Source organism: Dunckerocampus dactyliophorus, chromosome 18, assembly GCF_027744805.1.
Source record: "Dunckerocampus dactyliophorus isolate RoL2022-P2 chromosome 18, RoL_Ddac_1.1, whole genome shotgun sequence".
NCBI classification, from domain to species: domain Eukaryota; kingdom Metazoa; phylum Chordata; class Actinopteri; order Syngnathiformes; family Syngnathidae; genus Dunckerocampus; species Dunckerocampus dactyliophorus.
Genome location: NC_072836.1, coordinates 6,598,137 through 6,610,786, shown reverse-complemented (window position 1 = coordinate 6,610,786; position 12,650 = coordinate 6,598,137). Strand labels below are relative to the sequence as shown.

The 12,650-nt window shown below is 40.3% G+C and overlaps 2 protein-coding genes across 2 annotated transcripts in view; both read left to right on the top strand.

Moving 5' to 3' along the window:
* micall2a (mical-like 2a) overlaps positions 1–3,119 on the top strand; it is a 150,286-nt gene extending 147,167 nt beyond the window's left edge. Inside the window, exon 23 of the mRNA XM_054760066.1 lies at positions 2,943–3,119. The gene's annotated coding sequence lies outside the window, so the exon portion shown is untranslated. The remainder of the gene's footprint in view (positions 1–2,942) is intronic.
* Positions 2,968–5,236, top strand: galr2b (galanin receptor 2b). Its single transcript, XM_054760065.1, has 2 exons — positions 2,968–3,320; positions 4,474–5,236. Exons 1-2 carry the CDS (start codon positions 2,968–2,970, stop codon positions 5,234–5,236), a joined length of 1,116 nt encoding a protein of 371 aa, XP_054616040.1.
* The last annotated feature ends 7,414 nt before the right edge of the window (positions 5,237–12,650 follow it).

Here is a 12,650-nt window from a genome sequence, read left to right as displayed (position 1 = left end):
CTCTCCAACGTGTCCTGGGTCTTCCCTGAGGCCTCCTACCAGTCAGACACGCCCTGAACACCTCCCCAGGGAGGCATCCTTCTTACCTTAAAGGATAGCCCAGCCACCCGATGAAGAAAACTCATTTCGGCCGCTTGTACCCGCAATCTTGTCCTTTCAGTCACTACCCAAAGCTCATGACCATGTCTCATAGAACTCCTTCTTCATACACACACACTCACACACACACTCACATAGCACAACTAGAGTTGCATAAAACTCACAAATAACCCATGGAAAAGTACTGAGGAGAAGATAGTAAAGAGACAAGCTATCAACATAGTTAGAACCAGTTCGAGCCAGTCTGTCTCACACAAACTTAACTTTCACTTTCCAGTTGCACCAGCTCTTTCTAGAGGGTTGCGGCATACGCTATATAATGGCTCTTTGTATTTTCATTCTGGGCTCTTTCGTTGATCTTCGTAACGTTCTCGTAACATTATGACTTTTTTTTCAAGTGTTATGCTTTGCAGAAACTTGACAATGTGTAAATGGTGTTCTGGCATGGCCACAAGGTCAAAGCCCTTCTCAGATCTTTCTTTGTTCTGATGTCATCCCCTACGCTACTCGCAGCCACTAGGGGGCATATTCGCACGTGATCTGGGCTAGTAGTGGCTGGATTAAGCACCATTTTTATTTGTCATTTCTGCTTGGCGACAGCATCTGTTCACATTCTGGTTCCGTAGTAGAATTTCTTCCACCACCAAAATGCATGATGGATCAATCCTCATAGAGGAAAGCTTATTTACTATTGAACAACGCCTTCATCTATGGGTCCTCTTCCTATTTTAATATTCTCACCTGTCTCTAGCTGTCTGCTAGTGGACTGTACGGTAAACTAAAGGATGCGAATCAACGAGATTGGACAGGCGCTTGTAAGAGGCCACTGTTGGCACAGTGGTGCCCCAGGGGAAGGTTGACAGATTAGTCCTTTAAGAGCCATGCAGATAAAGTGAGCTGCTTTTCGAGTGGAATTAAAGAAATGAGAGTTGCTATTACTGCGGGTGCAGAGCAATGTGACCTTGTGCCTTTTGTACGCGACAATGAAGCCATGTTTCCGATGGAGATGCATCAAATAGTAGGGATGTCCGATAATATCGGCTGTTGGCGATGGAATTCTCGGCATCCCGATAAAGGCCACAAGGATCAGTTAAATACATTTAAGTGAAATAAATTAGTAACCTAAATATTAAATAAAATTTCAACTCCTCTTACGTGTTCTTTAATCTCCAATTAGGAGAAGGAATAAAGCTCACACACTGGTGTTAGAGTTACAAAATGAAAGAGAGAAAGTCGGCCTTGATTGCTAGTCCCTTTTGTAGCTGTTTTCGTCAGACCATTGGTGCCAAAATATCTTATCCTTGCATTCTTTGGTGATGTGTTTGTGTGATGACAACAGCTGAGAATTGCATCTCAGCTGACGTGGTAGGACTCTCACCAGCACCTACAAAATGTAAAATATCCAAAGATTTGTATCAAAGTACTGGTACACCTGGCCATTAAATGACATTTGTAGCGCCCCCTATGGGTTATGGTTAAAATGCTTTGGAAAACAGCAGCATACATGTAATACAAATATCCTCAATGTTCTGTAATCGTTAGACAAATGCTCAATGACTTATGGACAAACACTTGCTGAGATGGCGGCCATTTTTGTCAACCAATCTTGCTCAAATTTGACCTCAAGGCGTGTACCAAATCTTGTGGCGATGGGGCGCCTTAAAAGTTTCCGTGGGTTGTTTTGTAGAGTGCATGGAGCTGTGTGAGAAACTTCCAGTCAGTCCATTTTTGGGGTTTAATAAAAGCGCCACCATGTGGTGTATTGGTCAGAAAAATAATAGCACAGGCGTCACAGCGGGGGTGCATGCTTTGACACATTTTCACCCTGTTCTGTGCAGCATTTCAGGGGTAGAAGTCATCCATTTGTGAGCTCAGCGGTCACTGACCTTGCATCAGAGAGAGGTTTTCTTTTTGTACTTGAACCAAAAAAAGGGGCCTGCCACAATCCAAAATTGTGGATGCTTTTTTTTGTTGTTATTTTCTGGAATGTGACTCATCAGCCTTGCCATCAACGGCCGCCTTTCATTTTCATTTGAGTACCACTCAGAAGCATCGTCGTTGTCAGCATGGACGTCCCATACTTCATACGTCAGAATTTATTATCATCGCTCGTAAAATGACCGTGTGCATTCTTCCCTCAAAGCCATCTTTTTTATTGCGCTTGGAGTCATACTGAGCACTGTTTCTGATATTGTGGTTATTTCTCTACACGACAATGGCCAATACATATATATATATATATACATATATACATATATATATATATAAAACAGCCTCTCAGGGCCTCTCAGGGTGAGTATTCTTAATGTTTTGGAGGCGAGCGGCATCATTTTTGCAGGAATGTGTGAAAAAGACCATTTTTATGTGGGTTGAATGCAAAACAAATGGGGATGAATGTGAGTCACGTAGCGCTCGAGGGAAAAGAGACCTGACCTCAGTCATCAAAAGAATAAGCACTTGAAATCTTCTTTGGAGTTATTCTGCTCTGAAAGGAACATTTTTATAGCCGAATGCATGTGAGGCAATTTGCATAAGAGAGCATTATCATCGCTGGAAAGGTGGAATTTCATTTGGTGATTCTTTATTACTGAATAAACTACCAACTACTAACTTTGGCGCCTTCTTTATCCCTATTAGAAAACCAATGCTAAACAGAAAGTGAAGAGATTATCGGTAATTGCTGAGATACGGAGAAGGAGGAGGATTAAATAAACTCCCCTTCTTCCCACTCCTTTTCCAACATATTCAAATACACACGTGTAAATGTGATGTACTTGAATGTAACTTTGTTAAGCATGTCTGAAATAAAGTAAACCAATACTGTTACAATTTTGTCGTTCCAGACGTAAAAAAAAAAAAAAAATGGACATGGAGCCGAGCGTGCAAGCCAACGCCTCGGACAGCTACCAGCTGAACCCCACCAGCATCATCGTGTCGGTGGTGTTTTCGCTCATCTTCCTGCTGGGCACGGTGGGCAACAGCCTGGTGCTGGCCGTGCTGCTGCGGAGTGGCCAGGTGGGCTACAACACCACCAACTTGTTCATCCTCAACCTGAGCGTGGCCGACTTCTTCTTCATCATCTTCTGCGTGCCCTTCCAAGCCACCATCTACTCGCTGGAGGGCTGGGTCTTCGGCTCCTTCATGTGCAAGGCAGTGCACTTCTTCATCAACCTCACCATGTACGCCAGCAGCTTCACGCTCGCCGCCGTCTCCGTGGACAGGTGCGCGCGCACACACAGGATACGACACACACTTTGACACAGTACACACACAGCCATGCATAACGATGGATGGATATATCATGTATATTATATACAGTATTTATACAGTACAGTATATGTACAGTATTGTGTATACATTTGAACCTTTACACTGTTAAATATAGGCATAAATAACTACAATAGAATTGAATTGAATTAAGATTCTTTCAGATTTAATTGAATTGAAATAATATATAATTTAATAAAGTATTAAAATTGTGTATATTCATACAAAATGCCAGCATTTTTGCTAGAGCCGTGGTCTACTTAAAAGGAATGTATTTTGCTGCAGTGATGCCTTGCGAGAACAAGGTTTCAGTGAACATAGAGAGGCTTTTTTTGGACAATTTCAACTAAATTTAATTTCAATACAATTTAATTTCTGTGATATGCTATGCTACGTTATCCTACGTTACGTTGCGTTACGTAGCATTGCATTACGTACCACAAAAATTAGACAGAGGGCAAAAGTCTTAGCGTAGTGATAGGAAAGAGCTGAGCTTGTGACTTTTGCCCTCGATTTAATTTTTGTGTTATGCCACACTGTGTTGCGTTGTGTTACACGCTGTAGCACAAAAATTAGATAGTGGACAAAAGTCTAAGCGTCGGGAGATGCGGAACTTGTGACTTTTACCGCTGACTAAATTTCTGTGCTATGGTACGCTATCCTATACGTTACGTTGCGTTGCGTAGCGTCGCGTTACATACCACAAAAATTAGATGGGGGCAAAAGTCTTAGCATAGGGAGTGGCTGAGCTTGTGACTTTTGCCCCCTATTTAATTTTTGTGCTATGCTACGATATCCTACGATATGCTGTGTTGCAATGCAATTCATAGCGTTGCGTTGCATAGCAAAAAAATTAGATCTGGGTGAAATCAGGAAGTAGCTCAGCTTGTAACTTTTCATGCTGTGCTTTGCTTTGCTGCGTGGCCTTGCCTGTAGCGTAGCGTAGCATATTGCACCCTACCTTGTTTGTCCTTTGTCAGGTTGAGTCTGTGAATGAAAATGTTATTATTGTGTTTTTTTCCTTCCATTTACTTCACTTCATTTAAGATCATGTCATTTTATTTATATTGTATTGTATATTTGTATTGTGTTTAATTTGGCATGCAGGTACTTGGCCATCCGCTACCCGCTGCGCTCCAGAGAGCTGAGGACGCCGTGCAACGCGGTGGTGGCCATGGTGGTCATCTGGGGTCTGTCCCTGGTGTTTGCGGGCCCTTACCTCAGCTACTATGACCTGGTGGACTACGCCAACAGCGCAGTGTGCATCCCCGGCTGGCAGGAGCGCGACCGCAAGGTGCTGGACACGTGCACCTTCCTGTTTGGTTACGTCATCCCAGTGCTGATCGTCAGCCTCTCATACACGCGTACCATCAAGTACCTGTGGACGGCCGTGGACCCCCTGGACGGCATGTCGGAGTCCAAGAGGGCCAAGCGCAAAGTGACCAAGATGATCATCATTGTGACGGTGCTGTTCTGCATCTGCTGGCTGCCCTACCACGTGGTCATCCTGTGCTACCTGTACGGAGACTTCCCCTTCAACCAGGTGACCTACGCCTTCAGGCTGCTGTCGCACTGCATGGCCTACGCCAACTCCTGCGTCAACCCCATCGTCTACGCGCTCGTCTCCAAGCACTTCCGCAAGGGCTTCAAAAAGGTGTTCAGCTGCATCCTCAGCAAGAACGGCCGCAACAAGGTGCACGTGGTGCACGTGGCCAACACCGTGCCGGGGTTCGAGGCGGCATCCACGGAGGTGTCGCAGATGAACGAGGAGAACGCGCGGCAGAACGAGTGCGAGATGACGAATCGACGAGTGGTGGAGCCCAGGGAGGCCACGGTGACCCTGAACTCGCCCTTTCAGCACCCCACCTGACTGGGTTACTAACGCAGGGGGGACATTTGTCTGTCTTGAAGAGCATATTACAAAAACATCTCTAGCTGCGCCCCTGGAATTCATCCCAAGATCAATGTTTGCCTTACATAGGAGACGCTGTTTGCCCACATGTCAGCATTATATGGGACATAATGTTATGGATTTATGCACAACCATGCACGGCACACTTGGAGAACACGGACCGCCTCCAAGGAATCATGGCAAATCAATGAAGATAAAGTCAGCGCATGCTTATTATTTATTACTATTGTTATTATTATCACAGTGTGTTTGAGGGTACATCATTGTGTGCTGGAGAAACCCCTTAAAGCAGTGCTTCTCAAATAGTGGGGAGGGCCCCCTGGGGGGCGACTGTCATTATTAGTGCAGACCTGCCAACATGTACAGTATGAATTTGTCGTACTCAGCATGAAATTTGACTCTTGAATGCGCTTGTATGCTTCACTGCTCTCCATTTTGTTGCATTTCACTGCTTTACAGTACAGATGAATAAACAGATATCAGTTTCTCAATAGTATTTCAAATCGGGGGCGGGGTGGGGGGTGAAAACATCTCTGTCCCCCAGTGGAGGCATGACAGAAAATAATTGAGAACCACTGCCTTAAAGGAATACTCTGGAACCTCCGAGGTGGATGACACTTTTTCCCATAGGAAATGATGCAAATTGCTATTTTTCCTCATCATTGGTATTTACTGTTTGTTGTAATTATTTTTGTATTTCTTTCTTATTTTCTGTCTCTTATTTGTGTTATTCTTTTTCATTTTTATTTGATTTCGTACACTGCACTTTTGACTTTATTCTGTACCATTTCTCTTATTTTCTTAGTTTTTTTTTTTTTATTCCTAGTTTTATATTATGTTTTTTATTTAATTTTAGAAAATAAGAGATAGGGAAGTGTCTCTTATTTTCTGTTTTTTGTTTTATTTGTTTTTTTTGTGTTCTATTTTATTTTATTTTTTTTATATTATATTATTTTTTTTATTATATATTATATTTTTTTATATTATATATTTTATATTATTGTATACAAGGCACCTTTTGGATTTTTTCTCCCTGTTTCTCTTTTTTTAATTTTTTCTTCATTATATATATATATATTTTTTTTATTATTACTTATTTTGTATTATTATTAGTTCGTCTTTTTTACATTTACATTTTTGCCCCTTATGACGTCCCTTATAAGAGAGGACCAGAGCTTGTGATTTTTGTTTATCATTTGCCACTTTCATGTAGCAAAAAATATTTCACCAAAATATTATATACTGGGTGGGGGGGTTAAACAAGGACCTGGGCTGAGACCTGTCACTAACCTATATATATATATATATATATATATTTATATATATTTTTAAGTGCTATCACTTTAAATGACTTTTACCATCTGGCTTTATTTATTTGGTTATAGTGAACGCAACACAAGTCACTCACCTTTTTGCCTTAACCATCGTCTGCACTTTGCGTCGTCGCTGCAATTTTGTAGGATTTTGTATAAAAAAACAACATGTAGTGAAAACTATTAAAGTAGTGAGTGTCATACAGATACACACAGACAGTCGTCCCTTGCTATATCGCTTGCATTTTTTAAAAAATTAATAAATGATTGCTTCTTCCTGGTTGCTATTAGTTAAAAAAAATACATATTAAACAAATTGTACTTATTAAGCATTTTGAAGCATAAAAATGGCTAAATGAACTACGTAAAAGAACTAAAGTACAAATACAAGGCAGAAGAAGCATTCTTATTGTGACTGTAGTACTGCATTGGCCACTAGGTGTCAGTAATTGTTCAGTGATACAGGCACTAGACTCGTCACGAAGGTTCCCTGGGGACAGTGTTACCAAATCCTGCGACATATTTTCTCAAAAGCAACAAGCAACAAATCTAGCGACTTTTTCTAGCGTCGTTGGAGAGTTTTCTGGTGTTGACAGTGAAATCACATACTGTTGTGCAGTTTGTGGTCTCACTGAGCAGCGGTCGGTGCACAGTCAGCTCCCGTGGCAGAGTGGAAAGAGCAGATTGGAGCTCTACGCATGCGCAATGTCGCCGGGGTGGATCTCGTCCTGTTTTACCGAGCGGGATCTAAAACGTAAATGACTACCCATTACACTCAATCCTCGTTGGGACTCTGTCACTTACCTGTCAGAACGTGTGATGGAAGAACGTTGTGTGATAAATGAACTAGTAGTCCTAACTGCGAGATAAAGGCTGGAGGCTGGAGGCGAGTCCGGATGTAATTATTACGCTGTCTAGACTTTGAGAGGCGCTGGCTGAGATAAAATATTAAAGTTATTTTGTTTTGATGAAATGATGGCCAATTTTAAATTGACAAACCAAGGGTCAAGTTTATTTGTAGTTCTAAACATAATGAAGGTTTTTTTAATCACTTTTTTGTCTGTTCTGCGAGGTTTTTTTTGTGATGTGCGGTTAGAGATACTTCCGATACCAGCTAAAATTGATTCTCAAATTTAATATCGATACTTTCGATACTTCCGTCATTTGAGGTCATGTTTGTCTGAAACGTGTCTGTTGAAGCGACGGCCGATCGTAATGGAGCCAAGTGTGAATTGTGAATAAAGTTGTCGTTCTTATAGTAGTCCTTAATAATCATTCACTTTCATGGTTTTATTATTTTACTTTTTTTTTTTTTTAAATACGATTTTCACACATTTTCTATGATCCTGTCCTGTTTTTTTCTATTGTCGTACATTAGCTTGCCTATTTTGTAAATCACCCCACGACAGTACCTTGATATACCTCAGGGTTTAAAATAAATAATTTAATTACTGACATTTTTTTCTTTTTTTACATTTATGAAATGTATTTAAATGTGTTTTAATATGTTTTATTTAAATTAATTAAATGTCTTCTTTATGCTATGATATGAAATACTCTACACTACTCTTTAAATTGAGCAGACACATTAGGTGAATTTGCACAAAGTATCTGTATCGGATCGGTGGCGCCGATACCAGCCCACATTTTGCTCTGTATCTGATCGGCAACGAAATCAGTGGTATCGCACATGACTCTAGGTCATGTTTTTTTTTTTTACTACAGCATCTGTTACAAGTCATATGCAAATGATATGCAAATTATCTTTGACGTCTTCTAGCGACTTCTGGGACAGCCAATAGCTACTTTTCTTACTGAGGAGTTAGTAAAAGTGCCTAGGGAACACATTGACCGTGACGCCGCTCGAGCAGGAGTTTTATTTCCGTCTTAAATGGCTCGTTTGCTTTTATTTTGTCTACTATATTGGGTAATACGAGTGTAAAGCCGTTTCAAGCCGCCACTGCAATACAATGATGTATTGTAATGGCAGAAGTATACTGGAAGTAGCTGTCCGCAGGAAAAAAAAACTACAAGGAACTAGCAGGCTAACATGTGAGTCTGTTACATCTTATTTTCTGTGTTTATATTTACTATATTGGGGAATGCAAACGTAGAGGTGACTACATGGGAGTTGTTTAATGTCTAGAGGGCTCTATAATGTTAAAAATTGTATTTACAATATCGGAAACAGGTGTTTTTATGCCATAACTACAAAAATATTCCATTTATAATAGAATTCTACTTTGCGGTCGAGTCAGAACCAATTAACCGCGATAAACGAGGGGCGACCGTAGTCGGTGTAGATAAGGGCAAAGGTGTTTCAGATGCTTGAAAGAAAGTAGCTCCTTATTTTGGCAGGGAATAGTCAGGAACCACTTCACATAATGGGAATGAACAGGGGACAACTACAAAGAACACTAACCATGTCATGGTGGCAGAATAAAGCGGGAAATGCTGTCCAGCAATCTTAGCACCAACAAATAAAGCAGACAGAGGCCAACTACTAATACTGTAGTATGGGGATGACAGTAACTTACATAACATTAAAGGGATAGTTCGGATTTTTTTTTTTACATGAAGTTGTATGAAATCATTTCATAAATCAAATACTTTCAGTTGTGAAATGCAGAGTTGAAGAGAAGTGTTTTCAGCTTGCATTTCAACATTGCCAAAGTCCAGGATTGTCGCACATCTTCTGGAAGATTGTTCCCGATTTTGGCAGCATGAAACTGAAACGCAGGCTCACTGTGTGTGTTTAGCCTTAACTTCGGGCACCCGTAGGAGACCACTCCCCGATTTTCCCAGCGCTCCAGATGGTTTATGTGGCTCTAACATGTCAGAGATGTACATTTACAGAGCTGTTTTTGAAGTCTATTCTCTGAGCGACAGGAAGCCAGTGCCGAGACCTGAGTACTGGACTAATGTGGTCATATTTCCCGGTTCTAGTCTGGACTCGAGCAGCAGCATTCTGGATGTACTGCATCGTTTAGTGAGCCCAGTGATTAGGTCGTTACAGTAGTCTAGCCTGTGGGAGACAAAGGGATGGATTAGCCTCTCTAAAACTGGTTTAGACACTATTCCCTTGATTTTGGCAATCTTTTTTAGGTGGTAAAAAACTGATGATGTTATTGATTTAATGTGGCTGTTAGAGTTCAGATCCGATTTCTAACCTGATGATTAGGTTTTAGAGAAAGAGTCTCAAGGTGTCTCAGCAGTGTCTCACCCTCCACCCCGGTTCCCCTAAATCCAGTTCTGGTCGGATTTCGGTGATGAAGAACGTAGTTCCAGGTAGTCGCTTGGGTTACACGAGTAAGGGGTTTGGCTTCTCAAAACCGTATCCCAGCGCACTGTCGCCTGACCTTTCTTGTGTCTGTGACGGAGCGCCGCGGCCATTTTGTTTACGTGTGTGTTCCACAGCGGAAGAAGATGCCAGCGTCTTCTACTCTACACTGCTGACACATAACTTCATGTCAAAAAATCCGAAGTATCGCTTTGAACGTGTAATATTTCCAACTGTTTACAACCAGCAGTCTAACAAAGCATGCTGGGAAGCAGGAAGTACTCTCAGCGACTCTACAATATGTAATATAGCGCTTCACTTTTTTTTTTTTTTTTCTACAATTTCCCACTGTTTATGCTCTGTTGTTTTGGAGTTCACGTGTTTTGTGTCAAGCGTGCGGATCAGGTTATGGATTATTTATTATGAAGTGGAAACTTGAAAAATTAGGGGATACACGGATTAGTAAAAACATGACCGGTCTTGCTTTTCTTGGATTTTTTTTGTACATTTAACAGCATGTTTCTCTTTGGTGTTAAGTATTAGTAGAATTCAATGTTTACCTGAATGTGTTCCTGCATTTTCTTTTAAAGAGATGTATATTTTAAATACAAACTGTGAAATGATGGCCACTGAAAATTGGGAAATCAAAAACGCTCGGTGTATATTTGTGTTCTGCTGTGTACGTACGTACGTGCTACCTCACCGATGTGCTTTGGCCTCTTGTTTGTTTGTTTGTTTGTTTGTGTGTGTTTGCGTGCGGCACAACAAATTTTCCTCTCAAAGGATGAATTTTGCCAAATGGGAGCTTTCTCCTTTGCACTCGTCATTCCTTTCCTCTCGGGTTTACATACACGAGTTGTTTTTTTTCTATGTATGTCTTGTTGAAGAGCCTGTTTATATATTTAAATAGAGAATTATACTAAAGGGAATTGATTAAAATATTTGATGCTGTGACTCTTTCAGTGTACAGTATTTGTATTGGTGAGTGTAGTAAATAAATATGGTTTTATTAGCATAAATTAAGATACCGCTTATTCCGGCATGTTCTATTTTCTAGTTACCACATCAACAATATTTGCTGATAATATTTTTTTGTAATTATATATCAATTTTTAAATATTATCTATGTAGTTAATAAATGTGGTTAAATACTTTTTTATTTTATATAATGACGTAGAATATTTTATTTTTATATGATGAGGGAACAATGTTGTCGTGACTCAGTCACATTGTGGAACATTTCAAACGACACGTCACTGTCAACCTTGACAGCCATGACGTTGCTATGGCAACCAAAAGCCATCATTGTGCATAGATAGACAGGCTGTTTGAGGGTGTGAGCATTGTTTTGCAGCTGCTGTTCCCCATGCAAGAATAAGTAGTCCCGTCCATTAATGGAGATGATTTAATGACTTATGCTCTGTACATGCTGTTTCCTCCCATCCGTCATCCACACTCGCTCTATATGATTGTGTTCATCTGCTCTCTAGCCTAACGCTAACCCTTCCTTCTGGAACTAGATGCACTTTTTTTTTTTGTAATATAACACCAGCTGGGATAACCACAGGTTTTATAGGGCGTCAGGTGTTTCTGCACTTCCTCTTTGGCCTGTGGGCTGGTGAGGTCATTATCAGCGCCGTGTTGTAAGGTTCTGATAACGCCCGGTTTGCGTTGCGCCTGTCGTTCGAGAAGAAAGTGTGACAGACGCGGCGATATTGTCATTCCGCATGTCTCGGAGAAACTGAGAAGAATTTTTAACAAGCACAACATTCCGGTATACTTCAAACCTGATAACACCCTCAAATGAACGACTAAGCCATCTCTGAACAGAGGGGGGGGGGTCTGTGACACCACTTCTCCCCCACATACAATGCCGTCCTTTCGTCCCTTCCTAAATGATTCGGTCATTTAGCCAAGGGGTGTCCAAACATTTTCCAGCGAGGGCCAAGGGCCTCATACTGAAAAATGAAAGAATGTAAGGGCCACTTTGATATTTTCAAGATTCAAGATTCAAGAGAGTTTTATTGTCATGTGCATGGTAAAACAGCAGTTATACCATGCAATGAAAATCTTATTCTGTTCATTCTCCCAAGAAAAGAAAGAAAACACAAGAAAGAATAAGAACATAAGAAACATAAACACATATACATAAATACCAAGAAATTAAGCAATGTATAAGTTACATTGTGTGCGTGCGTGCGTGCGTGTGTGTAGTGCAGCTTTGTGATAGAGGTGGAAAAAGCCTATTATTAGTATCAACTTCGAGCTTTGCTCTTTTTTCCCCATTTTTGCTGTTTTTTAGTTTACCAAATATTTCACCTCGTTCGTTTTGGTCTTCATAAATGTTTGTCTCGTAATATTTTGACTTTATGCCCATATTATAACTTTTTCCCCCAACCTAATTTTCCAAAAATTCCATCTTTTTTTCCGCATTATATCACAATTAAAAAAAAAAAGAAAAAACTTTTTTCATTAATATTTCAATTCAGTGCTACTAACGTGACATTTTTCCTCATAATGTTAGGACTTTACTCTTGTAAAATTGCTCCTAATATTTTCTTTATTATCCTAAAATTACAGCAGTTTTTTTTCATTTTTGCTTTTTAAAAAAATGTTCTAGCTATTCAAATTTCCCTCTTATAAATTTCCTTCTCGTCATTATGACTATATTTTCTTAACATAGCTTTTTACGCAACCATAATTTTCCAAAACGTACAACTTTATTCGTTATTTTGTGTTTCATAATATTACGACTTAAGTTTTCTTTTAGCATTTGTAT